At 42.3% G+C, this 19553-nt stretch overlaps 1 protein-coding gene across 1 annotated transcript in view; it reads left to right on the top strand.

The window, feature by feature from the left end:
* Nucleotides 1-19553, top strand: part of TMEM184C (transmembrane protein 184C) — a 591213-nt gene that overhangs the window by 311162 nt on the left and 260498 nt on the right. Inside the window, exon 7 of the mRNA XM_069631247.1 lies at nt 6920-7032. Within this exon, the coding sequence (XP_069487348.1) occupies nt 6920-7032 (113 nt within the window). The remainder of the gene's footprint in view (nt 1-6919; nt 7033-19553) is intronic.

Here is a 19553-nt window from a genome sequence, read left to right on the forward strand (position 1 = left end):
TTTCATTTTGTCATAATATTCCTTGTATTTACATTGATTATCTTGGACATTCTTGAGTATACATTACATGGCTATACTTTTGGTATGGTTCCTCTCTGCCCAAAAAGGATTGAATCTATTGCACACTGTCTCCCTCTCATTACAAAGGGTTCAACACCGGTGGAGGAATGAGGCGTCATCCTGTAAGCACTTCGTGTCACTTTCAATGTCTCTTTCAATGGCAAAGCAATCACCACTGCTAATTGTATAGTATTTTTGATTACGCCATTCATAAGTTCAACTTGACCATTCTCCATAGGGTGGTAAAGTGACATGCGTCTGTGGTTGATGCGCCCGTTCTTCAGAAACGGTTGCATTTCGTTACAGACAAACTGAATACCATTATCTGTCACTATTTCCTCTGGATCTCCTTCTCTATTAAACACTTCCTCCAAAAACTTGATAACTTTCGCAGTGTTAATGGAGTCCTCTGCAAACCCCATTTTACCAAATAATGAAAGTTTTGTAATCTCCTAGCATCACAAATGGGCCGGTAATAACTATTGCTAGTTTGCACCATACGTTGTCTGGTATTTTTTATCGGAATTAATGGTGCATTGTGTGATTTCTTGGATTTGTCACTGTTGGCACAAGGTTGACATGTTCTTTGGTCTCAACATTTTTGCCCACCAGTATTTTTCTCGAAGGCGTCTCTTGCTAAGGTTCTTTCCTAGATGCCCCTCATGTCATAGTTGTAAAAATGTTCCACTGAGGCATTGTGGGGAAATCAGCCATTCGCCACTGAGTAGACATCCACGGTCAACACATCTCATTATTTACTAGAGAATATCCCTGGAATTTGTGTTCCTTCTCTCTCCACCCTTATTGAACCATGTGTTACAGCCACATCATCTCTTCATCTCCTTTCACCACCTCTTTCCATTCCTCTTTGGAGGTAGCTGGTTGAATTTACGCTATAATGCATTCCTCTGTGTCATTTTCTTGATTTTCTTTATCTACATCATTCCCTGGCAATCTTGATAGACAGTCCGCTACAACATTCTCGTGGCCTGGAACATATGTCACTTTGATATTATATTGCATTATCTACTAACCACCTGTTGATTCTTGGCGAAACAGATCGAGACTTGGAAGAAGATATAATGTGGACGAGAGGTTTGTGATCAGTCTCAATTGTCCCTGGTTAACCCCATAATAATGTCTTAAAATGTCTCAGTGCCCAATAAATTCCTACAGCCTCTTTCATTTGTAGAGTGGTTCCTTTCCGCTTAATTCAAAACACGTGAGGCAAATGCTATGACAACATTGTTTCCATCTTGGATCTGTTTGAGTACACACCCCAAACCAATGCCACATGCATCAACCGTCAATATGTTGGTACCGGATGGAGAACATTTTTTGAGTGTGGGAGCTTCTTTCACTCTTTCTTTAATATCAGCAAATTCACCTTTGCATCGCTCAGCCCATTCAAACAATGCATTCCTTTTCATGAGTGCTCTCAAATTTTCTGCCTTATTGGCAAAATTAAGTACAAACTTTGAATAGTATTCTGCCATACCAAAAAACGAGCACAGTTGGTCTTTATTCATTGGCGGTGGTATTTTCAATATTGTTTTTACTCATTTGGCATTGGGTTTTATCTCATCTTGAGTAATAACATGTCCTAGGTACGTCACTTCTGTTACTTTGACTTTGCATTTTTCTAATTTGAGAGTAAGTCGTCTGTTACAAATAGTTTGCAGCACTCCCAGCAACTTTGCATTGTGCACTTCCTCGGTCATGGCTGCAATCAATATATCATCTTGGAAGTAGTGAACTGCCTCCAGGCCCCCAAACAATCTTCCATCAGTCTTTGGAAGACGGCGGCTGCTGATGCCAAGCTGAATGGCATGTGCTTAAATCTGAATGCCCTAGGGGTGTCACAAAGAAGGTGAGATGTTTACACTCCTCTTCCAGTACAATATGGTGAAAGGCAGACGATAAGTCGAGGGTCGTAAATATTTTGGCTGATTTCATCATCGGAAACATCTCATTAATGTTGGGAAGTGGGTGTCTGTCAATTCAAATGCTGGAGTTAAGATCCCTCAAGTCTACACACATTCTGATACTGTTGTCTGGTTTCCGAACAATGACGATGGGGGCCAACCATTCAGAGGATTCGATCGGTTCAATGATTTGTTCATTGCACAATCTCCTAAGCTCCTCTTGTAGAGTGTCTTTTGTACCAGCTGGTACATTGCACACCTTGTGCACAATAGGTTTGGCATCTCTCTTCAGGATTATGCAATGTTGAAACCCTTTAAGCTCTTCAGTTGTATTAATAAACACTTCTGGAAACATACCTAATAGGCTATCTTGCAAGAGAAATGCATGCTCATTCACACTAAAGATTGGTTGAGCCTCTCCTGGGTGTATCTTCATGCATAGAGCAGATTGTTCCTCCCACCCTACAATGGAGGATCTGTTTTTTGCTACATACAACTTGCCATATGTGCATCTATCCCAAAATTTCAGATGTATCCACTTGTAACCAACAATATAGATGCGGCTTTTGCCATAACCAACATTTCTAACATTTCTGATCCTTAGTTCATTTAAATCGTCACCTAGGATTTCGGGATATATTTCGCAATCTATCATGGTGTAGGGTGGGCCTGTAACGATCATCATTTCTGGAGTATGACCGTTTACAACTAGGTGCTCCCATGGGCCTTTTTGTGCTATTGTTAATTGACAAAATAACTGCAGGAATTTCTCTCTCTTGTACAATGGTGAGAAGGCTGCTCGGTCCTCCAATCTCTTTTAGTGCTTTTCTCCATACTTCTTCCACGCGAGTACCTACAAACTCTCCTATAATGTCCTATTAAACCGCATTTGTAACGCTCTACTGTGCTGACGAGGCATTCTTTCACTCCGTCGGCATGTCTAAAATGACCACAACAATAACATCTTGAATTTGGTTGATAGTTTGCTCTGTTGGGGTTTAAAGGCTAATTCCCTTTCGTCTTCATAGGATTTGAGCCCTTTCTAATCATTGGCACTTCAGAATCCTCATTCCCCTGAGTTACCTTCACTAGTTGCAGCTTCTCTGTTGAACGTAGACTGTTGTGGGACGTAGACTGATTTTATGTATGATTTGCCACCTCCTGCAATGGCATGGCAGGCTGAAAAAAGGTGGTTTAGATGGTTGCCCTGAGCAATGCCAGTGGCTCTTGATTTGTTCAAACCTTCCGACTTCCAACTTCAGCTTTCTTATTGACTTAATTTGGCATGTTCTTCAGTCCAATATCCTTACCCTGCTTCTTCCTCCACTCTATCTACTAGATTGCAAACTTTTGCCTCTTGCACTCCTGCTCTCGGGAGGGGTTTGTTGCGTCTGCGCATTCAAATCATTCTGCCCCATACGTATATGATCAAATGGGAAGAGGGCATAGGAAAGCCCATAGACGACCCAGCCTGGTTCAATATTTGGACAAGGGCAGGGAAATATTTCAAGCCGGTTCAGCTCAAGGAAAAGGGTTTCAAACTGATGCTTAAATGGTACCTTAAGCCGGAATGTTTGAATAAGAAGAACCCCGCGCACTCTCGCATTTGCTGGAGATGCTCTGGCACCCCGGGTACCTTTTTCCACATGTGGTGGACATGTTCAATCATCCAAGTGTTTTGGAAGTAGGTGTTGGGCCAAATGTAAATGATTAGTGGGGTGGATTTGGTAGCAGACCTCCAGGTGGTGTTACTGGGTGATGAAGAACTCGCAGGGACAATACGGACAATACAAATTAGGAACTAAAACCTCTAAACTGATAACCCACGTTTTGGTAGCGGCAAGGCTAGTCATAGCTATAAATTCAAAGTCTTCGACTGTACCAGACATGAAGGAGTGGTGGACGAGGGTACGGTTCGTGGCCGCAATGTGTAAAATAGATGCTGCGCTTAAAGGGGAGATGGCACAATTCCTTGTAGAATGGGGACCACTTATTATATTTGTGAGTCAGCTTGATAACCCTGGAATACCCCATAAACCTCATGAGATGGCGTCCTTCTCACTGTTATAACTTCTATATCTTATGCTTTGTGCGCTAACAACCTCCACACTGCATTTTGTGATTAATTTAGATTTTGTTTTGACTTTTTTAATATTTTTATGAAATCTTCAGATTTATGTGACGTTTTCAAGTAAAAACGGTTGTAATACACTTCTGTTCAGAGGTTGTATGCCCAGAGGACTGTGGTACCATTTTGTTTTATGCTTTATTTAAAATTTAAATGATGAAAAAAAGAAAAAAAACATTCTGAACCATCAAATATTCACAATATTACAATGACCATGGCTTTTTGGAGGGATTTCGTCAACACAGCCCTACCCACAACTAGGCAACAGAGTTAACCGCAAGACCATCTCACTTTTGTAGTGGTAAACGTGGCAGAGCAGCAATGCAAAAGGGGAGCAACGTGGTTAAAAATACAATATAAATTCAGAATTGGAAATTCCACACAATCTATATAAAACAAAGTTGTGTTTGTGGGTTTGTATGTGGTGTTCTTGGGGACGTAACTCCTCATGAACAGTAAGGTCAGTTGTCATGAGTTTTGCGTGAATATTCTGTATTTCATTGCCAAATTAATGCAACTATTTCTGGCTCGATAGGTCAACCCGTCCCTGAGATAATTAATATTTATTGTTTTTCGGCTTTGTTTTTCGGCATTACATTTTGTGGTGTTACATCGTTATCTACAGGTTATTTGTAGAAAGTGCTCATCATCGCGCATCAAAGCTGAAACATGATAAACATTCTGAAGAAGGAAGCTCTCAAGACCATGAAATTGATAGAATTCAACATGCTTTCAGACAGAACAATGAAAGTGCTGAAAAACCTGAAGCAAGACTTACTAATCAGAGAATTTGTGCTGCTAAAAAACACAGCAACGGAACTGCTGAAGAAACTGAAACACGGCTTGCTGTGAAGAGAATTAGTGCTGCTGAACAACGAAGAAATAAAACTGCTGAAGAAACACAAGCGACACCTACTGATCTGAGAATGTGTGCTGCTAAAAAACAAAGCAATGAAATTGCTGAAGAAACTGAAGTGAGATTTACAGATCAGAGATTTAAAAATCTGAGAATTGAAATCCCAGGTGAAATCGAGTAGTTAAGTTAGTATATTGGTAAACTAAACTTTGTCACTTTTCAGGAAAAAAAGATAATGCAGGTTCACGATGAGTAAACCTTCTTATATCGTTCAGGGTCTTTAGGTCGTAAACTTACCATTTGAGCTGCTAAGGCAATTCTGGGGTCCTCTGGGGCCTCTCTGCACCACGGTTGACTAGTTTAGATTAAAAAACTCCCAAATAAAGTTTATTTTGGAGAGAATAAGGATCTCCAGAGTGTATAATTGCAGTATAACTGCCCTTTTACAGGATGATGCTGCACCAGACACAAGCGTAATCTGATGCAGCGGTATGGTGCAGCTGTCCAGAAGCTGTTGATACAGGTCCTCTTGCCCGAAGTTTTGGATGGTGGCCTAGCAATGCTGGTCTGGTAATCCTGGGATTTGTTGATGTTTCCTTCTTTGTAGATCATTTTAGTAACATTAGGCCTCTGGTTCTACCCGTTTCCTGCCATTGGTCGTCCAATGGGCCCTTCTCTTCATGTCTGGCCACACAAGGAAATCAGTAGGATGTTTTCTGCAAACAGAAGTTGTCTTTGCATCTTGTAAACCAGTTGGGTCTGCCTGGTCAGGGAGTTCCATTCACGGTTCCCTCTATTTATTGAAAGTGCTAACATCTGCGTAACTGTTCCCAGTGATTTAATAAAGTGCAGTTGCAGTTTCCTCAATCTCATAGAAATATTGGCAGTCAGCTACACACTCTGCTTCCAGTCAGTCTTGCATTCACCCAATTTTGATGTTTCCAGCTACTTCCCTAGCAGATGCACAGGATGCGAGTTAAGCTTTGGAAAAAGGCATCTTATTCAGAAGTGAGCGGGAGCGGTTGGGAGCGGTGCTCCTATACTTTTTTAAATTAAGTTTTCCTGCTCCTATACTTTTATTTTAAAATGAAACTGTTCCGGAGCGGTTTAGTTTTAAAATAACCATGTAGGATCAAATTGAAACTTGTTCTTTCAGTGCACTACACTGAACGTTCCCTTAGACAGCAGGTGCATGTGTTTGAGGATTTGTATTGTGTGTGGGAGGCGGTGTGGTGATGGGTTTGTGGGGAATTGGTGCAGGACAACGCGGAGCATAGTTCCACTACTTCGACCACTGATCTTATTCCCACACTGGCCAAATCTGCTTTTGGGCATCCTGTCTTCAGGCTTCCTGGACAAACTATAGCTGAGGCCATATATGCTAACAACTGTTTCCTTTTAGTAAAGGTTTAGCTGTGCAACTCCCTACATTTCTAATACAAAAGTCCCATCTAGGTGCTCTGTGCTGGGGAATAGGTTTACTTTTCCTAATTGTTTGTTTTTATGTCGCAAGGTGTTGGTTAAACACAATACTGCGACCACCATCTTGGATGAGATACAGCGCAGCAAGGTCACTTACTCAACCTAAACCCTGTGTGCCATTTGCGCACCCAGCCACAAGAGGCTTACTGCCTGAAGGGGCACAGCACAGAGTTGCAGCACTAATACCGCCTTGTATTAGGACTCGCTAGGGAAAAGGTCAGTGAACCAGCATATTCCTATTTTCCCAGTTGCCTTTAAAACGACAAATCTGACTCATTATAATGACAGACTGTTTCACTTTGGATATTTCTTAACCTGTATTTATTAATGAAGTGTCAAATGTTTATATATAGACATATTTCCGTAATGTATGCCTCCAGAAAAGTAAATTGAAAGAGCTTTATTTAATAGATATACGCAAAAATGTGTGATCTAAAATGTTACTTCTGTATTTATTTTGGCCTGCAGTTTGCGATGTACTGCCTTGTGCTGTTTTATAAAGTTCTAAAGGAAGAACTGAACCCTATCCAGCCCGTTGGCAAGTTTCTTTGTGTGAAGATGGTAGTCTTTGTGTCTTTCTGGTGAGTAAGTTTGTTTCTATTTAAGTGTTTAGAAAGCAGAAAATGAGCCAAATCACATGATCCATGATATTTTTGCACATTTAGACACTGCTTTCCTGCTTAGCCCATTGATAATTGACTCCCTGATGCAAAGCTAATCCTACTGGGTATTAGTTGTACAGTATTATCTAAACATATATACTCTCCTGTATACTTTCTCAGTCCAAGTGGAAGGCTGTTTTGTTACCACACACTAATAGTTCTGATGCTTGTTTTGTTATGTGTACACAATAATCATTGCAGACCGACTCTTGATGTGGTTCAGATCAATAATTGTTTAGCAATTGTGAAGAATTGTATTGAATGAAAAGGAAAGCAGTTTCTATGTGATATTAGTCAGGAATGTGCACCTAAATGGCTAAATCAATTACTTCATTGAAAGGTTTGCTTTGCAATATTTGGTTTTTGGGCCTTTATTGGAACTTATTTTGATGTATTCCTGGAGTGTAATCAAAGTGATTTTATATTTCTGTTGCATGCAATTACATATGCATGTATGGATTAATTTTTCATGACTCAACAGTGCTTTTTAGAAAAACATGTTTATTGTATATTTAAAAACAGACCTTTTCCTGAATCAAAGGCTTGGCATTTGAGCTAATTTGCATACCCGTAATGCACTGCCCATATTGCTCTAAACTGGAGGTGAACTTCCAGTGATGGCTACTGGGTGGCGCTGTGCTGTATGTGACTTTGCTCAAATGGCTTAATCTACTTACGCATTTCAGGTGAAAGGGTTGTTTCAAGCTTTTTTAAACTCACCATAACTTTGCTGATGTTTGCTAAACATGCTCCTATTGTCCAACTTCAAGGATGTTAGACAGTATTGCACTGATGATCCCTAATAAGGATGAAACCGGTATGTAGTTGTTTGCAGCCTTAAGAACTGTCTGTCTTGGGTTGAAAATACCATGTTTAAAATAGCACTGCCCTGTAGAAAGACATTTTTCTGGAGCAATGGCATGTCAGTTGAGTCAATTTGCATACCCACCATGCATTGCCCATCTGTTTCTGAAATGTCGGTGCACTTTCAGTGATGGCTTCTCAGTGGCACTGAGCTGTGTCACTTTCTTCAAATTGCTTACTCTACATAGATATCATATATATTTGATAAGTTTGCTCCTTTGAGCGCTGAGTTTACTTGGAGTGATCAGCACTGCATGAGGACTTTTACACTCAGTCTCTTAAACTACATGTTTAGACTTACCATGCACTTTCCTGTTTTGTTTCTACTGCCATATACAGCATAGCTAAAGGTTGTGATAATGTAGACTGATTGAGTCATCAGTGGCAAAACACAAATTACATTACAGGATTACAGGTACCCTTTGGTACTGAGTAATTGAAAAGTCTTGCCTCGTCATAGAGCTGAAATTGTGTTCTGTGGTGCATAGAGAGATTTCTTTTCATTTTGAGATACACAATGGGATGTCTCCAATGGTCACATGCTTGATGTGGTATAGTAGAACTGTGTGAAATTAGCACTTACTGTAAATGTCAAACTAGGAAACTATTGTGAATGTGAAAGAGGGAACTTACTGGGAGTTTCAAGATGGGAGCTTCCGCGTAATGGCTGGGGAAGCATAATTTAATAATTTAGCATTTATATAGCGCTATGAACCCTCAGGTATCTGAGCACTGCTTATTATTACCCACGGTATGCGGTGCTCATTTATCGACATCAGAAGGATGAAAGGCTGAGTTTGGCCCTGCCGGGATTTGAACCTTGTGTCAGCAGACTCTGCACAGATGTCAAAACGAGCGCTCTACTCGCTGTGCTATCGGACCAACATGGTTCCAGTCGCACGATTAGTAGCTGACACTAGTCTCTAACAAGGATCTCAATAGGTATTTTCAGAGGCAGTTACTCGAAGTGTAATACTTTTGGGGAACGGAGCCCCCTGCAAGTATTGTCAAACTTTTGTTATGAAAGGTCTGAGCTCGACAGAGGGGACCAACGTGAAGGTTTTGTTGGAACATTGTTTGGAAGACTGGAAAGAGAAACTTTAACGCGGAAGGCCATGCCGGCCTAGATCCACGTTTTGAACAGTTTCTGTGTTAAAAACCCAAGCCAGAGTGTGTCGTCCTGCCTGCGGGGACCGCCTTACTCCGTGCTGTCTAACGTGGGGAGGAAAGCTGATTCAGCCACATTTATTCTTCATATTTGAACACTGATTTTCCTTTACATACATATATCCTTTATACACTTTTTGTACAAGAGATAGGGCAGGCATTAGGTTTTGTTAGCATAGGCCATTTTGAATTGACTGACCCAACTAGGACTATTTTATTTATTATTTAATGGTCGAGACTACTCCTATCCCAGTTATAGGGCAATATAGGAGCTTTTTCCAAACCCAGAAACTTCAATAAAGATTTTTACAAATTGTACCTTTTGTGCCAGTGTCATACTTGTGATACCATGCCTCCCCCACAGTGTGTCAAACTGGGAGATTACTGGCCATGTCAAGATTACCTGAAATAACATCAAAAAGGAGAACCTGCCCACAAAATGTATAAAGCTTATGAAACTTTAATTCATATACAAAAGTGATTCTTGGATCTCCCAGAAAGGTTGCCACATCCGTATGTATTCCAATTTCAATTAGACGAAAGAATACCATACTGACCAGTCTATGTGCTGCGTCGGTTGATAAGGGCATTTGTGTTTTCTTCACTGTACTCGGGCAGCTTCAAGAATTCTTCAGTGATGATTATAAGCAATCTTCTTATGTGTTTCTCATTGTCAGGATCTCGAATGAAAGCTGGAATGCGGCAAGTTCTCCCCTCAAGTGACGGATGAGAACGTAACACCAACTCAAAATACGTAAGTATGTTCCTGGAAAGGTCATCACTGGGTAACACCGTGAGTAGAACCAAACAAGACTCTGTGTGAAAAGAATCAGGGTATTGTACCCTCTTCCAATTGCTGTATCTACGATCAGAATCTGTAATATTCTTATTCTTATCAAGGCTTTAAGTATGCCTCAGTCAATAAACCTTTCTCACTTTTCTTTTTATCAAGGCTCAAGCATGCCTTAGTCCAAAGTCAATAAGCTACTGTGCCTTTAAGAATGCAGATCTTCCCTTAACCCTGCAACTAAGATGGACAGAGTGTTCGAATGTGTCCTTTTTACCCTTTTATTTATAGCTCAAAAGGGAGTGTGCAAAATCAAGCCACAGTCCAATTTAAGGGTTCTTCAACCTTTCCACTTGTCAAGTTATCCGTCCTTCTTTGTCATAGATCTTGTCTGCATCTGCCGTGGTTCTTCCCCGATAATTGTAGCTTCTTCGTGGAGGGGTGTAGGCAGAGGGGTTTCTCCAGAGTAGATCTTTGTCTCCCAAGAAGATCCGAGCACGCCTACCCTGCAATTTGATAGCAGATGGCGTTACGTCCTCAACGACAAAAGGACCGCTGAACCTGGGCTCGTCCCACCTTTTACTTGTGTGGTTATGAACTAGGACCGCATCTCCGGGGTGAAGTTTGGAAAGATGACATTCCGGAAGTTGGCTTGTTGAAGCATCTCCTTCTGTGTTCTGTACTGCCCTACACCCTCGTCTCGGCAACTGTCCTGAAATTACAGAAAAACTGGAAGTCATACAGTTCAAATAGTTTTGCAATTCCAATCCTAAAACTTCTGACATCGGCTGAGCATCACTTCTAACTTGGGATGGAGGCCTTAGGGGTGTTCTCATTTGCCTTCCTGTCACGATTTCGTGAGGCGTAAAATGGTGGTCAGAACCTGGTTGGTTCCTTAATGCACAAAATGCCAGTGGTTGGCAATGCAACCACCCTTTCTTTAGAGTAAGCTTCAACTTGGCTATTCTTTCTTTTAACAGGCCATTGAGCTTCTCACAGATCTCATTTCCTTCTGGATGATAAGAAGAAGAAAACGTGTGCTTTATACCAAGCAACAAGCTGATCTGCTCAAACTGTATTAACAAAGTGAGGTCCATTATCCAATCTCATTACCTCGCACACTCCCAATCTAGGAAACATAAAATATTTGGCTGCACAGGTAGAGTCAGGGTGTGCATGGACCGGCCTCTATCCATATAGAGAAAGGACACACTACAACAAGCAAATATCTTTACCCATTGCATACTTGTATCATGTCAACATAGTCGATATGCAAGTGCTGAAAAGGGCCATGGGGTCTTGGAATGACTCCCCTCACTATGCGCAGTGTATGCTCAGCCGTGAATTGTTGGCAAACAATGCAATTTACCATAAAAAATGCAACATGCCCCATTAGGTTCGGCACAAACCAATCCTCAGCAATAGTTACAGCAAGATTCTCCCTAGTTGTATGCGCTGGGTAGTGTAGCTGTTCCAGTGCCACCCTTAATAGGGCTATAGGCATCACTGGTTTACCAGTGCTGTCTTGTCACCACAATACTTCAGAGGGGTTTAAAGAACTGTAACGCTCACCTGACTCCCACGGAGGCGCTGGCCTGGTTTGCGCTGCTGTGACCTCTTCTAAGGTGATGCGCAGGGTTCGGAAGACGGACTGGACCGGGCCACCCAAATCTTGACTGTCTGGCTCGCAGAGGTACCCTTCTGTAGTCGAAAATAGGGGATTAACTGTCTGTGGGGTAATGCAATCGGCCTCCCACTTTCCCCTCTCACCCTCCTCGAAACCCTTCTGTGATTCCCCGTAGCGTCTCACCTTAGGGTCTGGAAGGACGAGCTCTCCATCCTGCTTCTGATGCAGGGGCACGTTGGTATCCAGTTACTTCACTGGATTTTCGGATTGGTGAGAACCAAACTTGCTTGGCTTCCAGGTAAGTTTTTTGATGAGAGATTCCCCTTGTGTCCATGCATGAATGCGCTAATGCTAGTGTCTTTTTCCCCATAGGGGCCGGGGTACGGAATGCCGGGGAAAAGGCACCGACCCGAGATGAGAGGTGAAATCCTTGTAGAAATCAGGTAAGTCTTTAACGCTTTAATGAGCGTTTTGGTAATGTCTTTCATTCGCTCATTAACGCTGATGTCTCTTTTTTCCCCTTAGGGGCCGGGGTCCGGAAATGCCAGGGTGCGGCGCGGACCCGAAATGAAGAGGGAATGAACCAACTGGTAAGTCTTAACATGGAGATTTAGCTTTCCTTATTCCCTTCTCTCTCTCACCTTTTGTTCTTGTCTTTTTCTCCCTAGGCGCTGGGGTGTGACTGCGAATCCGGATGATCGCTGCTGAACATGGAGGCGCCCTGTAAAGGTGAGTGGAATGCGGCGCTGCAGCGATCGACGCGATGTGCTTTTAAATAAAAGTCTTCCTTTTCAGGATTGTCGGCGAGATGTCTCCGGGATGCGGATTTAGCAGTTAAGGACTTTTCCTTCTTCTGTTCTCTTCTTCTCTTCCTTTGCAGGTGATCCAGGATGCTGGCAGGCATGGCAGAAGTCAGGATGCAGGAGCAGACACGGTGAGCGTCCAGCTGCTAGATGCAGAACACGTGTGGCTGTTCGGGTGGGGTTTAAATAGCCTTGGAAGAAGTTCCAGGTATGTATCCTTCCCCGACAACGCCCGGGTGGTAAATTAGTCCCACAGGTAAAGTAGTTCCTTTCAGGCCTCAAGGAGGCCGGGATCCTGCAGAATGGTCTGCATCAGGTAAGTGCACCCAAGCACTCCCATAATGAGCCTGGCGCCTATGGCGCCTGGACTGATGTCTTTTATGAGCCTGGCGCCATAGGCGCCAGGACAATGTCCAAAGGGCCCCTATATGGGGTTGCTGGGTCCTTCTCTGGATGTCTGCTTTCGGGGACGCAGGGCCTGAACCGGCTCCCCGGGAGCGGGCATCATGACAAGAACACCCTCTTCGCTTCCACAACTTCTTTTCCTCTTGTGGTGCCTCCCCTTGGAACTCCATTATCTGTGTTTTAGGCATATGATTATATCCTTCAACCACAGTCATCATCACATTCATCCTTTCATTCACATCAATGGTCTCAATATTCATCATCCCTGTATCTGTATTTGCTATGCGCTTGACTTCAGCGTCTGCTGCTTGATTTCTGCGCGAGATAAAATCTGTCCCTTTTGTGTGAGCTGCGCATTTAATGACTGCTATGCCCACTTGGAGTTGTAGTGCCTTAATAAACCTGTCCAATAAGGCTGCATGCTGCACTGGCATGCTGTCCACTCAGAGGTAGCCCCTCCTTTTCCAGCCTGCTAATCCTGCGTGAACCGTCGACGTCACATAGGCGGAGTCGCTGTACACTGTTACTTCCTGGTCTGTGTGATTCTCAATCGCGGGTATCAACGCCAATAATTCTGCAGCTTGTGCTGAATAATGAGATAGCAATCGAGTACTAACGAGCACTCGAAATTCTCCATTTGCCATATGTTTCACCACAGCGGCACCTTTGTCCATCATTTTGATCGATTCTCGAAGACCTGTCAATGAAAACAATCTCTCTCCTTGCGAGTGCATTCTCCTTTACTCTATGGAGCTCATCACAGAACTCTTCATAGTTTGCGCAATCGTGCATGGACTCTCCTTCTGTGATTGGCTCAGCTATAAACATAGCTGGGTTCACTAATTTACATCAAACTATTTTAGTCGCTGAATTTGATATGACTACCTCATAGGCCGAAGCCCTTTGAGAAGTCAAGGTGCCTTTAGGTTTTTCCAAAATGGCAAATAGTGCATGTTCAACAAATGACGTCATAGAACATCCTATCTCTATGCTTGTAGCTTTTTCTCTGGCGAATGCAGCGGCTGCCAAGCTTTGTTCGCATGGAAAGTGACCTCTTGTTACTAGGTCTAAGATTCCACTGTAATATGCAAGGGGCTTGTACCCCAATGTGGTTCTCTGTGCGAGTACTGCTGTCATAAAAGTACCATCTGTAGGTGAGAATAAAAAGAATTCCTCTGCATGATTCGGGATCCCTAGAACTGGGGCTGTGCCGATTGCTTTTTTCAATTCATCAAACCCCTCTTCCATTGCCTTAGTCCACACAATTTTTTCTTGAGTTGCCTGTGCTTTCTTCAAGGCTTGTAAGAGAGGCCGTGTATACAAACTGTAGTCGAAGACCCATGCCCTGACGTAATTACATAGTCCTAGAAAACTCTGCATCTTTTTTTATCGTGTGTGGCTTAGCTGTTTTTAAAATGGCTTCAGCTCTTTCAGGGGTGACCTTCTTTCCCTCATGTGAAATTAATTGGCCTATGTACAACACTTCATGTTGACAATATTGTAACTTTTCTTTGTCAACCTTATATCCTTTATCAGCAAGTATAATCATCAGCTCAACAGAATCGCGTCTGCACTCTTCCTCTGTTGTGCTGCAAACTAAAATGTCATCAACGTATTGCAGCACAATGCTTTCTAAAGCAATATTGCTCAAGTCCATCTGGAGGATTCTGTTGAAAATTGATGGAGACTCACAGTACCCCTGGGGCAGCCTTGTGCTTTTTAATCACACTTGTCTAAAAGTAAACAATGTCAAATCATGTGAGTCTTTGTGCAATGGGATTGAGAAAAACGCATTTTTCAAGTCAATCACTGTGAAAGATCATGCATCAATGGGTATTTTACATACAATTGTAGACAGGGTCGGGACTAGAGGGAACTCTGCCTCTACAATTTGGTTTCTTGGCCTCAAATCTTGTATTAGTCTCCAAGACCCCCCTTAAATTTCTTGATAGTATAAACTGACGTATTACAGGGTGAGTCTGACGTCACTAAGATACCTTACTCCATCATGGCGGAAATAGTCTTGAAAATGCCTTTATCTGCCTCTCGAGACATAGGATATTGTCGTGCTTGAGGTGAAATTGTTCCTGGTTTCAATTTAATCTTCATCTCCCCAACCCCTTTCAGTAAGCCTACGTCATAGGGGCCAGTGGTCCATAATGAAACTGGTACTTTCGCCATATCTTCATCAAAATATTCAGGATGCTTCTGTGCTAATATTCTCTGCGAAACCTCTCTCTTGATCGCCTTTACCCAATAAGTAATGCACATTTCAAATATCACAAAATCATCAGATAGTTAATCTCCAAACAATTCCTCATCAGTGACATCTGTCACTCTGCAGCCTTCTTTGATAGCAATTATTGTGCTCCATTGTCTACCCTTAACATCAGTTGCATCAAGTAAAGCCATATTTCCTCGGACTATAGCTGCTTCTATGTCTAAGAGGAAAATGTGCCCCTTCCTCTTCATCCATGGGTATTAGAGGCCTAAATAGAAACTCATCTGGTATTCTCATGGTTCTACCTACTAGACCTGGTAGCCATGTTAACAGAATACGTGTCTCATACTGGAACACCTCAGGTTCAAGCAGTATCACCCTAGGAGCTAAATGCCCTGCAAATGCCATGATCATTTCGTACACGTTTAAATAATGCATTCCCGGTGTTGAGCATATTATGCCTTTGTCTGTAAACGAAATGTTCATATTCAATTTTGTCATTAAATCTCGTCCTAATATGTTGACAGGTGTTTGCCTCGAATAAATCAGTGGCACTTTCATATCGCATTCTCCTATGGAGACTGGTAATTCTTCTGTAAAAGGAACTCGACTCGTTGCTCTTGTAAAGCCCTGAGTATTCGTCGCAGTGGCAGATATTCAAAATGTGCCCTTGTGTATACACGAGTGCATTTCACCCGTGTTCACTAAGAAAGAAAAAGATTTGCCGCCTATATTTACGTCTATCATCGGTTCCTCATGAGGATTCGGCATTATAGATGGGACTGAACACATCAGGTCTACCAGTGAGCTGTCCTATTGCGGGTACAGTCTCACTCCATCACTCGTCAATGGATTTCCTCCATCAACAGTGACACCTCCTATTCTACAAGTCGTTGGAGGTTCTGTGTTTGTGTTCTGCTGAAGTTGCATAGGAGATTGCTGTGATTGTCATTGCAGTTGGTTACCTGCCATTTGCTGTGATTGCAAGCCTTGCTGCACTCTCGGCGCTTGCTTCTGCACTGTTTGATTTTGCACAAATCCATTTCCGCTCTGCTGTGAATATGCAGGTGGATTTGGCATTCCCTGTCTCAAAAAATGATCATTCTGCACCATCCCTTGGTTCCTACACATACGAGCCATGTGCCCTGTCATTCCACATGTCCAACATATAGGCGGTGGTCCCCCCATCTGCCCATATTGCATATTCTGATTACTGTTTTGCATATTCTGAAATCTCCCTGATTATTTTGCCAATTCCCTTGGTTAGCTTGCCAACCTCTTCCTCGATACCCCTTCCTCGTGGAACATATCCACTATTTGTCTGATCAAACTGTCTTTGGTTATTTACTTGTGGCATGTTCACTGCCTTCTGCGAATTTGATGCGCCTACGCTAGTTAACATTGCCCCTTCAATGGCATACTTGGCCAGTTTTTTCTGAACCAATTTTGCTTCCTCACCTTTTCGTGTATCGTCTTTTTTGCAATTCTTTTCCTGCAGGAGTCTGCAGTAATGTGCAATGGTTAACTGGATATCCAACCACAGTTTGGCTTCTATACCCACTTATTTCTTGAGCTGCTTCTGTACTTGCTCTGGCAGCCCTTGGCATAACATAAGATAAAATACAGGTATAGATTTCCCCCAAGCCTCACGAGTCTCAAGCGTCCAGGCTTCTTGGAAATTTTGAATCTAAACTAATGGATCATCTCATCCCTTCATCTTTTTTGTCATTATAGCTCCCATATCGGATGTATCCGGATATAGTACTTGTAGCGCTTTCCAAATGGCTGCTCTGCAGTTATTAAATGGCGCTCCATCATGCGCGGTGTTGACTGTAGTCATATCAGGGTAACCTACCCGTGTCCTTACATCATCAGCTCTCTCACCAAGTATGACGATTAGAAGACCTTTAATATCCCCTATAGCTAATGTATTCCCTCATCATTTTTTCTAACTCATGTATCTATTTTCCAGCGCCAGAAGTTAAACTCAGGAGTTTGCACTTTAAATTATCTCTGTCTTTCTTCGTCTTGATACTTCTTGTGCCCAACTTGTGCGACTTCTCTCATCATCATCTCTATTTAATGTTAGTCTGTCTAAAGACAGCTCCTTGTGTCTCGCACTACAGGAGGCTTCCTCTGTGTCATACAACCGAGTGCTCTCGAGACGATCATTTTTTCCCTTCCCTTGTTATTTTTTCTGGGCTTGCATTTCGTGGTATACTTTGTCGATCGTTTCCCCAATACTCAGCGAGTCAAACTCGTCTTCTAGACGTACTTGGTAATGACTCCGATTCAGGAAAACATTCCTCTGTCTTCCCATGCTTCATGTGGATTGGGATTTCTTACTTCCCTTTCCAAATACTCAAGATTGCGTGCTCTCTGTCTTCTTTTACGTTCCATGTCGTTATCGACTTCTCTGCGTTTTCGCGCTTCCTCTCTTGCTCTCTTCCTCTTTCTTTTTCATATCCCTTTGTTCATATGCCCATCGTATCTCCTCATCCCTTCGCCTCTGTATTCTTTTCTCTTATCCTTTCCTGTTCATCATCTGCTATTCTTTTTCTTCCTAGTCTTTCCTTTTCATCGGCTTTTCTTTGGCTATTGTCACGTTTTCTTTGCTCTTCTGCTCTCTCCTGTTTTTAAGCTTGCTCATCTTGATATAACTGTTCTCATCTTTGTCTATCTTTTCTTTTTGCTCCCTCATCTTTCAATCGGTCCTCCCTTTCTTTGTCTTTTCTGTCTTGTTCGTCTTGATCTCCCCTTTGACTTACATCTTCCATTCATTTATCATTGAGTAAGTAAAATCTGGCCTCCCATCCATTCGTTCTGTAAGAGCGCTATCTCATCAGTTTTATCCTTATCTCCTTTCCATCTCTTTATTTCTCTTCTTATGTCTGGAGATGTACTTGCTCGATCACTTCTCCCCTTATTGCGCCTCTCCTTGTCTCTCGGGTCTTTGGAGGGTGTATCTTTCTAAGTATTTTTCTCTGGGCCCTCGTCACTACTTTGTGTAGGTAACTCATATGACGGATTGCTTTATCCCGTCGCTGCTTTAAGTTCCCTCAATGGGTATAACCCTTTGTCATTCTTAGTTTCGTCTTTTATTTCAGATGCGGAGGGCGGAGCAGAAGGCTCTTCAGCCCCCTCTTTGCATATGTTGAATAACCAATCTAAAGGAGGCTCCTCCTCCTTTTCCTGTTCATACATTTTCCAAAGCTCTAGACTCGCTAGGCGCTTTTCTAACTTTTTTCCTGTGTATGCTGCATGCAAATATGTTGTCATATGCTGCAGAACTGCCTTCGATAATGATCCGCCTTGTGGCCATGGCATAAACATTTTATCTGTGGTTCCTTTAACCCACTCTGCATTGTATTGTTTTAAGTTTAAGCACGTGCTTCGGTAGCTGTTTACCAAAGATGCACTAATGGGGTAACTTTTCCATTTCTAACCTTCACTTTTCTCTTTGCTACCACTCGCTTATGCTTTAGTTACAGTTTCCAAATTACGTCTCAATCAAAATACACTTATGAGCGAGCACTAACGGTCGCAAGCTCCAATCCCGTGAAAACACAATTTTTTACTTTAATCTTGCTAAAAAACAACCATCAAAGTTTAATTTTAAAACAACACATTTTCATGTCTCAACTTCACACTTCTTTATTACATAAAATGTTTTCTTTCAACTCTGACGTCATCACACCTTTCAATGACATAGAACAAACAGACAAACTTGACCGGCCGCATGTACTATTCACGATCTTCTTCTTAAGACTCGTCTTGCCCTCTAAGATTGCTCCGACTGGAACTTAAACCTATCTCTTTCTGGATCGTCTTTAATCGATCCCGTCTCCTACATCATCCACTTTATGGGACTCTAGATAAGGGTTTCTGCTGGTACTCTTTAAAGTCTAGGAACAGGGTGTATTCTCTTATCGTGACCTCACTCAGGACTATTCTTCTTTATATGTTGCTGGGCCACACTCAAGTCATTACCTCGTTTCCCATATACATATATATTACACTTTTACTCTTGCGTTATATTTTATCCAACCTCCCTCCGTTAATCTGTTATTTACTATACATGCATCCCTTTGCCACACTCTTAGGTCTATTTACTCACTGTTCGCATTTTCTTCTTCTTCGGACCCTCGGGGTCACTGCCTTCGTTACTACCTCTTCGAACCACTTTTCGATCCGCTTCTCGTATATGTGGGAGGGGTTTCTATCTGAAAATAGGGGTCCCTTGCAAGGAGTTGTCTATTCTATCCACTTCTACGGGGTGCTTTTTGTGTGTCAATTAGTGCTTTGAAGTTGGCCTTGAGTTTGTACTGTTCTCTGAGAATTTTTAAGGAGTATTGGAACCAGCCGGCCTCCGTGCACAGGTGTGATCATCTCGTTCGTCCAACTTCCTTCTATCACCTGACTGGACACCATGCAATTATGCCTTTTCGTGTATTTGATTTTATTCTTCAATAGTCCTCTGACGTCTTTTGTTTTTGCTTGACCTCTCTGAACAGGAGCTTCTGTTCATTCACGTTAATTGTATCCAATGTCAGCCAATTCCAGTTC

The sequence above is a fragment of the Ambystoma mexicanum genome, chromosome 6q (genome assembly GCF_040938575.1).
Source record: "Ambystoma mexicanum isolate Mex_15411 chromosome 6q, UKY_AmexF1_1, whole genome shotgun sequence".
Taxonomy (NCBI): domain Eukaryota; kingdom Metazoa; phylum Chordata; class Amphibia; order Caudata; family Ambystomatidae; genus Ambystoma; species Ambystoma mexicanum.